Below are 18,805 nucleotides of genomic sequence, written 5' to 3' on the forward strand. Positions count from 1 at the left end.
ACGGACGTCAGCGGGAATTAAGCTCACCCTGCATTTTGACCAGCCATTGTGACTAACATGCTTTTTCTGGTCAATCTGTGACCACATTTCCCTTATGCAAAAAGCCGTGCATTTGCATTTAGTACTCTTCTAAATAAACCTTGTGTTAAATCCTTTACTTGGAATTACTTTTTTCCAACAATGCATTTCACAAAAATGGTGTGTAAATGTGAAAACGTAAATCTCTTTTTACAGTATATTTCCAGAAATGAACCTTGAAAGATGTCAACACGCCTTAGTCATCACAGCGAAATGTGACGTTACTTTGCCTGTCAAATCAGACTTGAATTGATTTACATTTCATTGCTCACGTAGCCATGACTTCTCACGAAAGCCAAAGCCTCAGACGTCAAGCAGATGTCTGACGCTAATGTAAGCTGAAATAATTGACCCCTGACCTCTCCTCCTTTGTGGTGTCATGTTCTGAGTTCTTACAAGCCTGTTTCATTTTGTTGACTCATGTCTGCTGTCAAAGAAATGGTCCCTGAGCACTCATCAGGTCGGAGGGTAATGTGAGCAGGGGAGCGCTACAGATGGTTTGATTGTCATCCTCCAGGGAGGTGGGCCAACAATAGCAAATGTACAAAGCATTTTAGCGGCACACCATCCCCTAACAGACGTATACACACACACACACACAGACACACACAGACAGCCTTTCTTCCCATTATATGGATGTGTCTGTCAGCATAAAGTCATTGTGATATATTTGTTCTTTCGGTCTAATGGTTTTGGATGCATTATGGAAGGCTGTTTAGCCTGGCGGCTGTTTCACATTGTTCAGTTACATTTTCATGTGGTTTTGCAGATTACAAAAGGTCATATACTGGTAAACTGTGTGTGTCATTTAAAATGAGTAAAAACTTACACGCATGCTTTACAACAACCAAATAAAAAAGAAAACCAGAGGAAAGTAAACTGTTAAAACATGATGATGTTACACATTCAATGTCCAACCATTCAGCAGCTCAAACGCCTCCAGGAGCCGGAGATTAGCCGAACTAAACAAAGCACCTTGTAAAATGTTTCATCCGTACCCCCCGTCTTTGACATGACATCACTTTTGCCACTGCTAAAAACGAAGCTTTCTTATTCCTCTTAACACCTTACCTTAGCGTTAAAACTCCTCTCCGGCAGCACTCCTCCGGTCTGGACCGAGCCTTATCCACAAAGCTCAGCAAAGCACAGAGAGTAGCTGTCACCAGATCCACAGCGTTACCACCGCTCTGCTCAGTGCTACACCTGTCACTCTACCTGCCCTCTCACTTTACCCACAGGCCTCATCAATAACCTATCAGGTCGTCCACAGCAGTGACAATGATGTCACCGCCAGCCCACAGACCAACCACTCCCCAACCCTGCCTCTTATGTAAAACACAAAGTCCCCGGTGCTGGCCGGCTCATCATGGTCGGCTGCACTCAGATCTCTCAAGATTTAGGATTATTACAATATTCAAGCATTAAGTGCCTCAAGTGAGCAGCAAGAACGGTGAACTTGGACTCCTAATCGTAGTGCAAGGGACTACAGCAGGTCAAAAAAGTAAAAAAGTGTTTAGCAAAGCAGTCATTTGCTTTGGCTGCGTCACATGACATTTGACTTCAGTCAAGGCAAATAGACAATTCAAGTGAGAATGAATAAGAGCTGGGTTGTAAATTTTCTACACACAAAGCTTAATGTCTACAGGTTGAGATCGGTCCATGTGATTAGGGCACTGTTCCCTGTTACTATGTTGACCAAGGTAGATTGTTTTTCCCAATGTATATGATGTGTGTGTGTGTGTGTGTGTGTGTGTGTGTGTGTGTGTACATGGGTTCCTTTTTGTTAAATTGTTAATGAGAGTGTGCCCGGGGCTGGTCACCTGGGTATAGAGAGGGGAGGGGGCAGCACTAATTAAAAACTCTCCCCCTCATGGCTGCTGGCGCATGCGTATATGCACAAAGACAAAGAGCTCAGCCTGGAGACAGGACTGTACCTGTGGACTTTATAACAGCTAAGAGAAATTGACTATTGCATAACTGAACTATACATCCAGCCTCTGTCTTTCTGTCTGAACATTTGATTTTTACTGTAAATCAGCTGATTCTGTCACTCCTTCTGTCACTGCTGACACAAATTATTTAGCAAAAATATATCTTTCACATCTCATCACTTCTGTATCTCTTGTGGTGTTTGGTTGAAGCTAAAGCAATGACTGGAGAGACTCTTGCTATCATCTTACTGGAAGACATGGTAACAATCAGGATAAAACCACTGCATGAGGGGAAAGTGAGTCCTTAGACTGGTCATCTGTCATATGCTCCCTGAACAACTGAACAACAATTCAATCAGAATTACAACTTCACAACCAGTTTTATTGTGCTTTACAGCAGCACTCAACCCTCAGAAGCAGCACTGGAACTACTGTTGTCAGTTTTAATTGCTCCTCCTTGTCAGCTCTTTACACACACTTCTGTGTGATCTGAGGCCAGATTAATTAGTGAAATTAAGATCAAACCCATCACAACAACCATTGTGTGTGCCAACCTAGAGGCCTGTCACATTAATGAGCATCTTTGTTAGCCTTGTTAGCCATGCTAACACAATAACATCATTGTGGGTATCCAGACAAGGCACATTGTTACACAAGAGCAACAGGCCAACTGATTAGACACAAGGGAAAATGGCCGATTTATCCCAAACATCCCACTCCTTCTGCTTGTTTAGGATTGTTCTATATCACTCAGGACAGAATTCAGGATATCTACAGTTATAGTAAACTAATGTATGCATAATTCACAATTACCTATAGCTACAGTATACGTCCCCTATAAGAAGGACTAGAAGTGACTACACTCTGTTTGCTCACTCTTTATACTACAAATAAGTCAGATGAGAGTCTGCTTAGTATTTGAGCACAGTGCAACTGTTTGAAGGACGTGCACCATCAATGAGCACAAATCTCTTGAGCTCATGTGGGAGCTCATCACCACTGTCCTTACCCCCTTCTTGCAGGTGTTGCTTCCCACGTGCCGCAAGTTGCTTTTCACCTTGAGGAACTCGGCCGACGACGGCTCCTGAGGGGGCTGCGGTGCTGGGTAGGTCGGGGGTGGAGGGGGCGCCGGAGGAGACTGTGGGGGAGGTGGTGGTGGGTAGGTTGGTGGCGGCGGCGGGGGCTTGGAGGTGGCATCAGCCGGTGCGTCGTTCTTCTTGCGCGTGTCAGAGCCAATGTCTGGGTTTAGCATGTCCATGTAGGCCTGCATGTCTGAAATGGCCGACTCTGATGCACCTGTCACAAAGACACGTAGACGTGACTGTCTGAGTTTCTTACAGGAACCCAAACACGGTGAACTGCTGATTTCAAATGAATAAGACAAAGCATTAAGTAAATCTTTCAACACTTACTCCATTCCATTCTCTTAATACAGCGTTCAAACATGAATGAGACACATGAGCTACTCTTCACCACTAGGGTGCAGCACCACTATATTATGCCCCTGTGACCTGGAACAGCAAGAAGCAAACTGGTGCATGTTGTTGGCTCTACCTCAGTAAATAGTTGAGGTTTTCATCATTTCTAAAATGCTATATTTGGCTTGTAAAAGAGACAGCAGTGGAGGATTCATGGCTAAATGATTGAAAACGGCAACTTTTCAGACCTGTGTGTGCAACTGTGTTCAGCTGAGCAGGCGGGCCTCGAGACGCTGTTAAGCTGCTCCTCTTCTCCCCGGTGCTGGACTGGCTGGAGGTGGCTGAGTCGTAGTTGGACAGGGAGCTGGACGGCGAGCTGATGTCAAAGTGTGCCACCTGGCTGGCGGGGGGCATGGTGGTGTTTGGGGACGAGAGGCCCGAGTCCGGCTGCTTGTACTCGAGGTCCGTTGAGGGGTCCCGGGACAAAACCCGGTGCTCAACACTCTGTCAGAGGATGCAGCTCATGAATACAAGCATTATTATATCTGTTTTTTTGAAACATCCAACATGTGGACATGATTTCCACAGTAGCAAAAACAACAAAACCATTATTCTATTTATTCTTAAATAACTGCTCATTCTAAAATCATGTCTGATTCTTTAAATTTAGATGCGAGGATACAGCGTCATTATACAAGATGCAAAAACGACTTATCATTAATATCATCTTTTTCATTCATAATTCCCCATTCCACTACCTCTCAGCCCCTAATGAGTTACAGGAGGAGAACAGCATTATGAGTTTAATTACTGCACACTAATGAAACATCTCACAGCTGATCAGAAAGCCTCTGGGGCCCTCTGCTTTTCCCACAATGCAATCCCTCTTGGGAAGAATATGAGGGGGAGGTGTGTGTTTCCCGCACACCAGAGAAGAGTTGAGTGTGAAGGAGTTATTTTTCCTCTAACCACTTGGGGATTTCAGCGGGTTGAAGCTATGGAGGCCACTGTATGTCAAGTGTTAATAGCTGTAGTAATTAGCTGAGAGAAACTGATGTCAGTCAAGGGACATGTTGGCTCAGTGACAACTATTTTGTTGCTGCATTGTGCACAGTCTTGTGTTTTTCAAGGTTGTACTTTTGTTCTCGGGCACAAACCAAGTTAGGATTCAAATGATGAATTATTATTAATAATATTTACATTTTTGACATATATGATGCAGAATATAGACTACAGTTTGCATAGCAGATGTGATAAAAACATGAATGATGAAAACAAACAGTCATTTCATCCAGAGTAGGATGAAGTGGAGGCTGGGGTCGTGCTATTTGTGCTACTGATTCAACACACAAGGCAACATTTCACATGCCGTCTAGAACAAATACTGTATGTTCACTTGTTTTGACGTGTGAGAGTTAAGATCCCTCGGGACCAATTAGTATTAGAAAATGCAAAACACACCAGTAAGACATACAGTATGTCCCCAAGTTTGGTGAGAACTAAAAGCAGTGGTTACCAGTCTTCTCGGCTTGCGACAGTCTACTAACGACTCCGTCATAGGTTATACCTTTACTATGAATTATGAACAGTTCAGCCCAGAACTGATTTTTTTCCCTTCTCTCATTTGGGGAATTTTTAACGCTCTGAAAAAGGTCAAATGTCAAAATTTGACAAAAAGTAAAGATTTTAGAAAAATTGTAAAGACTAAGCATAGTTTGTGTTTTTCTTAACTCTTTAACCATATGACCCCTCAGATTTGTCTCGGTTCCCCATTAGGGTTCCCAACCCTGAGGCTGGGAACTACTGACCTAAAGGGTTGCGGGTCAGTGGAATTTTTAATTAACAAGTAGCACATAATTCAGTGAAGTTTTAGGAAATCAGGAGTGAAAGATATTGTTTATGATTCAGAGATAATTAAATGTTATTGTTGATACTATTAGATTTAAAATTCCCTGAGAAACCTCCCAGTGATTTGATTAAAATCCTGCTGAAATCACAGATTTCTGTTTTGAAATGTGTATTGAGGCTAAATATACAACTGTCCTAACTGTACAACTTACTTTCTTGAGTAGACAGAATAAACTTTGGATGTTTGTGTAGACAAAATGCTGATAAACCCCCCCCCCCCCTCTGATTGAGCCTGTCCTCTGGCAGGTCAGAGGTCAGGATGCAGTAACTGAGCATCGCCGTGTCTCTTACCATGTTCTCCACCGTGCGCAGATACTTGGCGCACTGGGAGTGGCCGTTGTATTCAGCCAGGTCTGCTGCTGTGAAGCCGTCCTGGTCCCTGATGCCCAAGTCCACACCATTGACCACAAGGATCTGACAGCACTGAAGAGTGATGTGACGGAGGAGACAGAAAGTCACTGCTGTGCTTCAGTTAGTGGAAATAAATTGAATCCACACAAAACACCTGCAGATAATTACCTCTGTGCAAACTTTGTAAAAAAAAGTTGAAAGCATTGACTGGATAACTCAAATGTAGACCTTCTGTTGTTGGCAGGAATTGTCCCTGGTTTAGCTTTTGGCAGTTTACACTGTCCATGGCAGTAAATATCAACTCTGCACATAGTCTGTATTCTGCAATAATGATGACATGTCCAGCAAAGACACCGCACCCAACTTGAGGAATAATTAACTGTAGAGGAATACAGCTGAAAAATGTCACCATTATCACTTTATTACAGTATAAAACATATTTATATTTAAATTCCCATGATATATTTCTACTGATAATACCATCATTTTAAACTTAAAAATATCCCTCGCTAAATAATTGCACCCAGGGACGTTCTGGTTATAAAGTATGAGCATTAACCGCGACATTTGAATGAGTCAATGTTTGTTTGTTATGCTTTACTTCCATGGCTTATTAACTGTGGGTGAAACTTCCATCTTTTGTAAGACAGAGTGTAGGTATTCGTAATCAGAAGGAACTTGGAAACAGTTAAAAGCATCTGTTTTGAAACCCCTCTGCAAAGCGCCAGGTGGAAGCCAGACTAAGCCTGTTGTTCTCACACTGAGCGACCTTTGTGTTTCCATGTTGACTTGTGTTTCAATTAGCTTCTTAAAAATGTCCTCTCCAGTCCAAAACCTGGGCCAGCACCTTGTAAGTCAAGGTTTGGGTCAGTTTCCTTTGAGTTCAATTCTGTACTGCTTATGTGACACAAAAATTATGTTTCTTTTACATTTAATACATTAAGCTTGTGATGAAACAGCTCACTGACCAGATGTTGATACAACAAAGCACTATTCAAAGTATTAGTCTGGAGTGGCAACAAAACCACACGCTAGAGGCCTTCCATTCAAAACATATGGTTACGTGTGAAACCCAGTATGGATAGCTCAGAACCAAGAATCATATTGCTCCCACATAACTTACATGAATCATGTATTCATAAATTAGTTAACTAGTAGTTTTTAAGCTGTTCTGTTACCATTAAAATGTACAAACTGTATCAAACACCAGATGTCTCTGTAGAAAGCCTTGACATTCCAACATTAACTTGCTGCTATTATATTATTAAATTTCTACTTTTATTGTTACTGTTAATGTTCATTATTTAAGTTTTGAGAAATGATTGTTAAACTAATGAAAAAGCTAAAGAGATGAGATCTATACGAGATTCCAAACTAAAACACTAGCACCTTACAGTCACTTTCTCTGATGACATTTTTCAATGTCTATGTCAATATAATGTGAAAAGGAGCGGTTTTATTTACCTGTATTTTATGTCACTGTTAATTCTAGTCTGACTCTGCGCACGACATTAAGTAAAAAAAAAAATAACACACACACATACACACACACCTCCAGTTCACCGTTCTCTGCCGCATCGTGAAGTGGGGTCCCTCCCCAGTTGTCAGTGACGATCTCTCCGCCGTGCAGCAGCAGCCAGCTGAGCACCTTCGCGTGGCCGCGGCTCGCCGCGAAGTGCATGGCCGTGGCCCCGTCTCCATCCTTGTCCGTCAGGCCGATCTCTGTGAAACTCATCTAAAAGAGGGGGAATAATGACACAAGTTAAGTCGTGTTCAACAACAGTAGGAATTCTGCCCAATTTTTAAATAAATGATGAATCAATACAGTTTTATATGGAAGTAGTTCTTCATAAAATTTAAATTAAGAGTTAAATCATGATGAAACAACGTTGTTCTGGTGTTAAAGTCATTTTGGAAACAAAATACTTAGTAGACTAGAACCAAGTATCCATTACATAACATTACATAACATCAATTACAATAACATTTTAAAGATTCAATCAAATGACCCAACATTCATTTCCCTGATCATTGACATCCGTGAGTTCATTTACATTTGATCAGATTTAGTTAAAAAAAAAAAGAATGAAAACACATTAAGTATATTGAGTACGTACCCTCTCCTTAGAATAAATCAGTGCACTCTGTATTTGTTTACAATGGTGTCCTGACGTCGCAACATACCAGCCAGACGATGACGGTGTTGTGGCCCATCTGGGCAGCAGCATGCAGTGGCGTCATCCCGTCATTGGCTCTGATGCTCGGATCCGCTCCGCAATCCTTGACCAGGTATTGGACGACCTCAAGGTGGCCCTCCTGGCAGGCCAGGTAGAGCGGTGTGGCACCATTCTTAGTTTGGGAGTTGACAACGCTGCATGAAATGAAATGGGATGCTCAATAAAAAGACTTTGTGGCAGCCTATCTTCTCTTTGTCACTTATACCTGCAGTAGCACAACAGCACACTCTGCATCAAATAAACCGGATTGGTGACATCCTATCTAAGAACTACTGACATCCAGAAATGGATAGTTACAATTGTGACTCCACAGTTTAAGTGTGTGATGGTATCTTGGTACAAACAGGACTGACTGGTGAAGGTGGAACTAATTCCATGTCCAGGCCCACAGGTGCAGTAGAACGTAAAAACTTTTTGTTGAATATCTAAAACGACTTTTAACGCTGAAGCAAATGAAGTGGTGAAAGTTTATAGTTAACAGTGTGTGCATTAAGTGTGTGTACAGTATTTCTTTTTAACACCATGAAAGCATGGATTGCTCGCAGCTATATTTTTTCTCAGGCCAAATGAACCAAGAAGGAAACCTGGGTTTCAAATGACAATGCAACATTTAAATTGAATGCAAAACCAATTACACAGTCTGGCAAAAGAAACAAAACACCATTTTACTCCTGGTGTTGAGTCTACAAACATCATATTCACAAACTTTCCCATTATGTAACATATACAGTTTGTTCTTATAATAAAGAACATTTTAAGGCTTCAGTTCTTGATAATAAAACTCTGTTGAGACCCAAACTGGAAAAAATATTTGCAGTTGGCAGGTTAAGGCAAGATTTAACAGATATCATAATCATAATCAACCAATACACAATTTACCATCAAATGATTGTTTATACACGTTTAGCTGTTCAACAGCAGAAGCAGATATAGACTGTGTTACTCTGCACAGCTGGACTGTCTGTTTGGCATGAGTGAGTGCCGCTCCTTACCAGCTGACGGCTATAATAGACACTTAGTTGTTGGCCAACTACAAGAGTATTTAGAAGAAAATCCTGCCGTACAGAGTGGATGTAAAGTTTTATCTATTTATTTTCTACACACTACTGTGTTTTCACATTTATCTGAAAGTGTAGATGAGTAATGGAGGTCACAGGCTACTGTGACAGGAAAACACGCCTTCATCAGTGTCAACATGCAACTATTTTGAGAGCAGACAGCGGTGATGCTGAGCCAAATCCTGCTCCCCATTATTTCCAAAGGCCCTTAGTCCCGCCTCTAATGCAAACGCTCGTCCAATGCCTGCTTTCCTCCTTGGCCCAGATCTTTTCAGTCACAGCGGGAGGTCAGGGAGTGAATGAGCGCTTCCCCACTAAGTCCAATAAGGTCGTGCTTTATTTGGACACTGACAAATGAGCAGTGAGTCTCCTAAGAGGATTAGCACTCCACTAGCTTTGCCCGACTTGCTGTTTGCTTAACGAGGGTTTGCCAGGGCCCAGAACAGCGTGAGTAAGTGAAGAGCAGGAGTGGAGAAGGTGGGGAAAATGAGAGGCATGGCTTAAGTGGATGGGTGGATCCTGTAGACACAAACATGATCCTACCAGGCTTTCCCTCTGAGGGATGTGGCTCAAGCCAACACTACTCACCAAAGACCCTGCATTAAAACTACATGTGGACAATGATTTGTTCTTGTCCAAATCTAACATGCAGGTCTGCATCTGTTTATGATCACTGCGGTTTTATCCTGAACTAGAAATGGATAGGAAATCTTCTATGGAAAGTCCAGTGTACCAAATAAATTGAAGGGAAGAGTTACAAGTAAAAACAAACACATCTTAAATAAGAAGGGGAAGTAACCTGCAGTTGTGTCATCAGGAAGTGGGCACACAGGTAAATTATTCATGACTGTAACCAAAGTGGGCTGAAGTTTCACCTGTGCACCGGGGTCCGTGTGGGAGAGCTGACATTTGTCATTAATCCTAACCACAAACTCCGAGAGACGCAAAGTTGAGAGTACGTGAGGGAGACGGAAACCATCGGAACCAAACACACACGGCTTCACCGCTTCAACGCAAAGAGTCTTCAACACTCTCTCCACTGAAGAGGTGCTTCTGGAGAACAGGTGTAGATTTCAAAGAGCTAAGAAAGAGGTTACCCTTGTGTGACAACACAGCTAGCAAGTGGCACGAGGGGTGCTGCCTTGTCAGTCAAAGGAAAAAAAAAAACACACTGTGAAGTAGCAGACATTTGATATATTTCCAGTTCAGCGCCGATAAGTAATTTAGCTCAGTAATTGCCTGTACACCGTCCCCTCCCTTCCCCCCCATGTACATGACAACAAAGACCGAGGTTATCTTCATTACTGACGAACTGATGTCACACTAATGGTCTTCTTGCTTAATAAAGGCTTCTTACCTTCTCAATAGCTTTTCCTGTCTAAATAATGAAAAGTTTGAGGACAAATGTTCATGTCTTGTTTAGAAATGTGACCTCAGTGTCTTGTGTATGATATCTTTTACATATTCCAACATGGATATTTATAGATTTCATAATACACACAGGTCTTGTGTATGTTTTCTTCTGACGTTTTGTGTGGTCCTAAATGAGTAGAACACTTTTAGCTTTAGGTTATTTCTCACACAGAATCAAAACTTGAGTGAATCGCACATCATTGACAACATGCTCTTACAAAGCGTACAGTTGTGACACTGTGGGCCATCTGAAAATGGCATGTTAAACCTCCTGTTGTTAAGGAGAACAGAAAGAGGGTTTTTGTATCAAACTTGTAGCAAGAAGTTGAGACGCTTAAAGCTGAAGGAAATATGTGCAACTTGGCAAAAAAGGCTGGATGAAAAACTCTTCTCCTACTCTATTTAGCCCTTTCTCTCCGTGCATCTAAGCCTAACGGTGAACAACTTAAGAACTTATTCCAGTAAGTCAAAGCCAGAGAGAGAACTAGTTGAGCATCTTAGTGGACTGCTACACAGAATAAGCATCAGTCCCACTTATCCACTTCCAATTCTGCTGTAATCGTAATAACATGCATGACTTTCAGCGATGAAGCAGAGAGAGATCCTCAGAAAACACTGCTGGTGTTTAACAGCCATCTTGATCACTTTCCTTTGTCATCTTCAGTTGATCCGTGCTGTCAGTACCTGTCTGTGTTTCCTCCTTTGTGCTAACACTGGAGCTTTGCCTTCGATGCCGGGGGAACTCCTGCTTCACGTTTAAACAAAGTCTTGATTTTGAGGGTGAGGAAATGAATATTTGTTATTATTTTATGTTTGGACTGATTGAACAATTTGAGTTACACATATTCAGCAACTGTTCTATAAACAATGGAAGTGAAAGAGAGGACTAATTAGCTGAAACTGATGAAGTCTTCCCCTGTGACTCCACCTCGTGTGTTCAGGCAGATAACTTTCTAGAAAATCCTAACGCAGAGTTCTAGCCTTCTCAACTGCATGTTGGAATTATGGCTCGGACAAAGATTTTAATCTGCACTAATTGACTGATTAACCTGTCTGTAGTCCCACCCCCCCCCCCTCCCTCTCCCTCTCTTGTGTTCTTTTCCCCTCTCTCTCTGTCATTCATTCAGTCTTTTGTGTACCCAGGCTATCAGCAGCGACACAGCACATGAGCCTGAACGTGCGAACAACCAACCAATTCAGATGTGGCCTATAAATCTAACAAACACTAAAATATCACGACACACAGCCGCATCTGTGTTCCCTCGATCTTGAAACAAAGAGACAGGGATTGCATAATGAGTAGAAAATTGCAGGCAGTTAAACGCTGCAGCAGTTTCATGATAAGGCGGCTCCACTGAGATGCCTGTCTGCAGTTCACACAGGACTTTTGTCTGCGTTCAAAAGAAAACGCGTTTGTTGTGTCACATTTGTGACCCTTTAAATCGAAACACAATAAAAATACAATTTTAAACGCAGTCATCTCAGCGGGGGCTGCAGCCCTGCTCTTTCATCACGTTTTGTACAGTCGATGAATAGATACGGTAATTGTATTTTTATTAGTGAATTTTAGCTGTAGTTGTTTTAGTTGCTCTAAATGCTGTGTTGAACATAAAATTGAGGTTGTGTGGAGTTTATTCAGTCTTAGGGTTAACGGTGTGAAATAAGCAACAAAGGACTTGAAATGTAGTAGGTTTGTTTGTTTACTGTTGACTAACTATACTATTACCTCTTTGCAGCAACACTCTCATTATGTAGCGCCATCATTAGGCCACCAGTTACTAAAATGATGCTGTAACAGGGGGTCATGTTATCCTTGTGATTTTTCAAGTAGAGCAAACTCCATCCAATCACCTCTTAAAAGTCGCTGATAGAAATTTGTGGCTTGAAATAAACGGTGAAACAAGAATGCTATCTCACTGCTGCAAAGTTCCTTTCTAAACAAAGCTCCAGAGAAGTGAGTAGAAAGCAGTCCGTCTATTCAAACGTTTTTGTTTTCCTCATTATCTTATCGCTGGTTGGCGCTACTGTGTGTCGCCATGGAGATGGTGGTAAACAGCAACAGAGGGAGGGGTGGTGGAGAAGAGTGAATGGGAGCCAGCTATCAGGGAGCTACCGTGTCCCTGAGACTCATTAAATTTTCAGCAACTATGCACCTGTCTGGGGTGCAACCAGACAATATTGGAGCTAGTGCCTGGACAAACTGCTCAACTCACCGAGGTCAGCTGTGTCCGAGCAGTTCAACGCACAAGGCTGTTTAGCTTAAAGGCTATAAGCTGTAAAAAGAAAAAAAAATAAAAAATAACATGAAGCATTTCACGCACAGCTAACACCTTCTGTCACAGTGGTTGAATTAGTACACATATACATATGTATACATATATACGTATATGGTGCTGAGAGGGTTGTTGACCACAAATATATGGCTAATTGTCAACTAATGAGCTCACTCACCTACAATGCCAAACACAAATCCCTGTGAATTCTTTTTTTACAGAATGTATTCACGGTGATCTGATGAGGATAATACACTATACATCAAAACTGCAGTTCACTTTGGGAGTGCAGCACATTTTCTCATATCACAGCTGGTGGCTCAGTGTGGCTGATGTGTAACAAATAACTAATCTGACTGAGGAGATTCAGTTCAGGTTTTCTTTGAACCATACAGTTATAGTAACTTTGAGGCACTTGGTCAAAGCCGTCTAACAACCATTTTATACTGGAGCGTTTGAGCTGCCAAATCTGCCCCTACACTGCTGCATCTCATGATCATCATACATCTTAATGCAACCAAAACCAACTCTCTGGTGTTTGTTGTAGAAGAAACCTACTGAGCTGACTGAAATGAGAGTGACCCTAACACCCCCCCCCCCCACACACACACACACACCCTTTACACACACACACACACACTTTTTAGCAAATATTACCTGCAAATGACCTGACTGCTGCATATAATGAGTTTGTGGTGTGAGTTTATCCTGTGTGATCAGAGCTGCATCCCAGAACAACAAAGACAACTCAGACCTCACCCGTGTCCATGGCGATCATATGGTCCATATGGGCGGGTGTTATCTCTGTAGTGCACGGGTGGGCCTGATACTGCGCACTGCACTGATTAAGGATGATATTCATCAAGGGGTAATCACACACAAACACACACATATAAAACCACTCATTAATCTGTAATATTTGTTGGTCACAGGTTCTGAAATGTGAGAATTTGCTGTTTTTTTGGCCTTGCATTCTAGTACAGTTAACTGAACATTTTTGGGTTTTGGACCGTTTGGTTGACAAAACAAGACGATTAATAATATTAGTTCTCACGCATAATTGGGACAATCAAACCACTGAGAGGTTGTTGTTCTTTTCTAAATGGGATTTGAGCACAAAGTATTTTGACTGTTCCACAGGTATCAAAAAGTTCAGGTTCAGGAACAAATACTTCCTACAGTATGAGCCAGAAGCTGATCTCCTGACTAAAACTCCGGCTGTTTCTGTATCTGAATTACTTGGTAAGCATCCGAAAAGAAATGAGAGTTGACTTATCAATGTGAGACTGCTACAGTGCCAAGAGTCTGGAATCTGAATCTGAACTGTGGATCCAGTGCAACCTGTTCCAGTCACAAACAGCGGGCAAAAGCTGAAAGAATTAAAATCATCAAAGGCTTTTGAAATCAAATCTGTACAGCTGCTTCAAGGCTGAAGGCAGTGTTGAAGGGGACCAGATCAAAGAAAGAGAGAGAGAAAAAGAAATGGTGGGTGAGAGTGATGGATCTGGCATGAAAGTTGAGCTTTAAATCCAACTCTTATAATGTACTTTCATATTGATTTGGTTTGTTGATCCTAATTTTGTCATGTCTGTTAAATGGTTTAAGATGACTTCAGATTTTCATTTCAATATTGGAATTTCGGAATCATAGAGGATGGGAATAACAAAAAGATGATACAAGAAAATAAGTTCTCAAGATAGATTTTAGCACGGATCAGTTATAGTGATGCTCATCACCATGAAGTGACAAAACCTGTGTATCACTAAATATCATATATATGTCATTTTCCACATTTTTAAGTAAAACAGCAATTTGTATTGAATACTGTGTTTACACACAATGAAGCCCAGTCTGCTTTTAGAGGTGGTGTTAAGATCAACTAAAACTTATGATACCAATTCAAATCACTTTTAGTCAACAGCAAGAAGAAACCAACAGCTTGTACAGCTTTCAGCACAGTGAACGGAGGCCTGCAGCGCCCTTTAAAGACAAAACCATGTTGCTCTTACTTCGGGCTGTGCCCCAGTAACAGTCGCAGAGATGGCAGGTCTCCCTTGGCAGCTGCATAGTGAACAGGTAGGGCACCTGTGTCGGTGGAGGCCCCAGGGTCCACCTCACCGCTCTTCAGCAGCCAATCAGTGATCTCATAGTGACTGAAGCGGGATGCAAGATGGAGAACGGTGGCACCGGAACTGTCCCTGTCCTGTAAATTAAACCAAAGAGCAAGAGAGCTGAAATATGTAAAACATGAAAAACTTTATAACAACAATACTTTGACGGCATAACACCACGAGTTATATTATCAGGCTGTTAATCAGTTATACAGCATACTGCTCCTGTAGAGGTTTTCAGGAAGCAGTTCCTACTAATCATATTCAAACAGAGACTTTTTTCATTATTGTACATGATTTTCTGAAATGTGTAAGAAACCATCACAACTACTACAAGGGTAGTGGGCATATTTGAGAAAGGACGCTTAGCTTGTGTATAATAATACCTTCTACATCAAAATTGTCCACACACAACCCACGTTCTAATGAGCCTCTAACCTGCTGCATTTCCAAGCAGCATAGGCCGACAACTGCACTCAAACCTGGAAATAAGAAAAGCCAGAAAAGAGAATCTGAAAGGACTCAGACATTAAAGCCACATACCCGTCAGGGCTGGAGTGGTTACTAATTAAAAAAAGAAATGATTTCAATTGTCATGGCTTTTCCAACTCTCTCCTCCAACCCTGACTGCAAAGAGACATGTTTTACAGCTGCCATGTTCCTTTTAAAACTGTTATTTACCCGTTGCTTACTTTCATTCTTTGGATCAAGCGATGGACCAATAAGTAACAATTGTAATTACATGCTCTTTGGATAGAAGTCTTACTAAAGAACCTTCAGATGAAATCAGGATGCGAGTGGAGTAACACGAAGCAAAAGACACAATAGTGAAAAGTGGAAACAAGCGTTGACTACCATCAAGTAAACTGCCCTGCAACTGGTAATTGATAGGTTTTTACTAAATGTCAGCCAAGTATCTTATCAGTTCTTGGCATGGGGTTTTCTTTGCCACTCTTATGTGCTCTGTCAGGCAGTCCTCAAAAGTAATGGAGACAGTATGGAGATAAAAGAGCTCTTATTACTCTGTGTTTCAAATTTAGAGTCACAGATTACTACAGGTTAGATCAAGTGCCTGAATGACTCAGGTGTGGTGCTTCTGTTTCTGTCGTGTTAGTATAAATCATTTCTGAGTGAGAGAAAACATTATGGGTCAGCGCGGTGGCTCAGCACTGTGGCCTCAGACCGAACACAGTGTTGGTTAGGAATCTGGCCCGTCCCTCGTGTGTGGAGTTCGCATGGTCTCCACATGTGTGCATGGCTTTCATTCTACAGTCACAGTGGCAACTAATTCTAAATGTTCTGTCTACCTGTATGTGATAGACTGGTGACCTGACCGCACCTAAAGCATGCTGGGATAACCTGCGTAGTGTGAGCAGATATTAAACATGGATGGATGGATTGTATCTATTATTCTGTGTTTCTAAAGAGAAACACTGTATTGTAATTACAGTCACAACACACTATAATGTCTGTATGAGTGCTGGGAAACTGAGCGGTGCATGAGTGTATATTTTGGAGAGCAGTACGCTCCTTCATGGTGCCTGCTGCATTCCTTCACTGGTGTGAATGCCTCGCATCTTACTACCAGCAGGGACATGGGAACGAGGTAACTGAGTCATAAGAGCTCATAAGGTTTTAATCTGTCATGTGAAGGTTTAACTATAGTACTTATGGTACCAAACATCTTTACCACCACTGATCAAACAACACTGTCATTATGTATTTCTAATTTTGCTCTCTCGACGTCACAATACACACTGTATAAAGGAAATTACATTTGCAAATCCAGTTTTGCATACTTCATTACCACTGGGACATGAGGCGGTGCCAGCATAGTGGCTTTTAAACTACAACTAAATGTCACAAATTACCAAAGAGATCTTGTAACATTTTCAGAGCATTTCCACTGACCCACACCTGACGTCTCATGTGTTCCATGAGATGTTTGTATTCATATCAGAGTGTTAGCACTTTAAATATGTCTTCTCAGAGCAGTAACACAACAGCATTCAGGCTCTTGTGAATGTCTGAGGATCTCTTCTTTTTGAAAGGGAGCAGTGCGTGTTTTTTAACCAGACCACTGTACACGCACCATGTTGTGATGTCTGGTTCGCTCTTATGCTACATCTGTTACTGGTGGATTTCTGCAGGCAGTTGCCATCTTGGATGAAGTTAACTTCATTCATCTCTGATAATTACCACTCAGGAGAAAAGGACTGTGGTTTTACAGTTTCACACAGTTTCAGTTTGGGGACAAGAAGTGAATTCACAGTGTCCTTAGGTTTAGATCATAATTCTTATGGACACAGAGACACAGCGCCCTGTAAAAGATGTAGAATGTTATTTTGTCATTTAGCCACTTATGGATTTTATTAGCACGGGTTTAGTATCTGATGACGGTCTAAATATTATTTCAGACACTTTGGTGTATCAGAACTCTGTTCTGATACACCAAACATCTACTGTATGTTTTAGGCATGAAAATACACTGTCATTGGTCAGAGGACCCCATGTAGACCGCTCCAGCTCTAGTTGGAGAGGTCTAACTGAAAAGGGGTTGGATGTTGGAAAGGAACTGGGTGCGGGGGCATGGCACGTAGGCTACACAACCAAGCCAGAGGAAACAGAGAATTAGGCTTCTGTCTGCCACACTCCAACCGGTCCCGCTCAGGTCACTCACCGCAGGCTGACATCCACCCTGGGTCAGCAGCCACTGTAAGCAGGCCAGGTTGCCGGTGGCTGCAGCGTCATGCGCCGGACTTGCTCCGTTGTTCGCCAGGCAGTTGCCCGACAGTCCTGCCTCTTCCACTAGGAAACGCAGGCAGGTCAGTTTTCCGGCTCGGGCCGCGTGGTGGACCGGTGAAGCCCCCAGCACATCCTTGACGTCGGCAGTGAGCGCTTTTGCCGCTAATTGCACTTTCAGCTTCTGCACATCCCCTTGCCTTGCGGCGAGCAGCGTCCTGTCCCCCTCCACCACCATGACCGCTGCAGGTTGTACGTCTCCTTCCTTTGGTTGCGCTGGTTGAGCCCGATCAGTTCACCGTGTGGATGGGATCAACATTGTACTCACAAAGTTTCAGATATTTGCAGTCGGTCAGTTTAGCAGGAAGGCGCAACTATCGCTCCACATCTCTCTACAGCCAAACGGTCAAAACAAGATCAGTTTCCTTTCACAGGCGACGCGTTTTACATGTTGTCATGAAGCTCAGTCCACTATTCTGTATCTGGGTGGTAAACTAACCTGCTTTCTATGTTTTGCCGGGCGATGTGGGCCAGTAATCCGCTTCTGCTCTGTCTGACGCCCGCAGGACGCTCAACACCTGTTGCACTAGTTTGCTGTTTGTGTTCCCATAAACATTTTTTATTTCTTTGTTTTGCCCTATTTGTTTCCGAATAACTAACGTGTATCATGAGCCTCGGAGAATATTCCGCCGTGTTTTTCTTCCTATAGCAGATGGCGACATGGGACTCTGCGCCTGTTAAATAATCCATCAGGGGGAGGATCGCTGAGCCTGTTACAGGTTGCTGCTTTCTGGAAATCGGCTCAGAAGTTAAAGGGGCAGTACGAGCAGGCTTCTTAAACCTCTGAGTATAGCCCGTCAGAGAAAGTTATACAACGGTGGTGGTGAGTGTCGGGCAGGTATAGACCCACGGCTACATGATAATTCAGCCATGAGCTTTTGAACACATGCACAGTCTTGTTTGCATCCGTCCACATATGGCCGTGAAACCAGCATCACTGGACACACACAGTTTGCGGACAGTAGAGGTCCATCTGGTGGTCCCTGGTGAAACTGTAACCTTCAAAATGATGATGATGATGATGATGGTGATGGTGATGGTGATGATGATGATGATGATGATGATGATGATGATGATGATGATGATGATGATGATGATGGCGTGTGCGTTTCTCTGTAAAGTTAGGATGTGTACAAAAAAAAGCTCTGGTAAAAAGCCGCGTTTCTTAAAGTAAGAAATCTCTTATTAAATTATATTAAATTATGGTTGTGATAGTTCATGGTGA

The 18,805-nt window shown here is 42.4% G+C and overlaps 1 protein-coding gene across 4 annotated transcripts in view; it reads right to left on the reverse strand.

The window, feature by feature from the left end:
* Positions 1-18,563, reverse strand: part of espn (espin) — a 39,451-nt gene extending 20,888 nt beyond the window's left edge. For 2 of the 4 annotated variants that reach the window (XM_056385757.1, XM_056385756.1), the window contains exons 1-7: positions 17,459-18,563; positions 14,677-14,870; positions 7,871-8,057; positions 7,239-7,421; positions 5,627-5,758; positions 3,676-3,931; positions 3,019-3,305 (exon numbers count right to left, since the gene is read on the reverse strand). In XM_056385757.1, the coding sequence (XP_056241732.1) occupies positions 3,019-3,305; positions 3,676-3,931; positions 5,627-5,758; positions 7,239-7,421; positions 7,871-8,057; positions 14,677-14,870; positions 17,459-17,758 (1,539 nt within the window). In that variant the 5' untranslated portion in view covers positions 17,759-18,563. The remainder of the gene's footprint in view (positions 1-3,018; positions 3,306-3,675; positions 3,932-5,626; positions 5,759-7,238; positions 7,422-7,870; positions 8,058-14,676; positions 14,871-17,458) is intronic. The other 2 variants (XM_056385755.1, XM_056385754.1) reach the window with 1 other exon arrangement.
* Between the last annotated feature and the right edge of the window lie 242 nt (positions 18,564-18,805).

The sequence above is a fragment of the Seriola aureovittata genome, chromosome 9, assembly GCF_021018895.1.
Source record: "Seriola aureovittata isolate HTS-2021-v1 ecotype China chromosome 9, ASM2101889v1, whole genome shotgun sequence".
NCBI classification, from domain to species: domain Eukaryota; kingdom Metazoa; phylum Chordata; class Actinopteri; order Carangiformes; family Carangidae; genus Seriola; species Seriola aureovittata.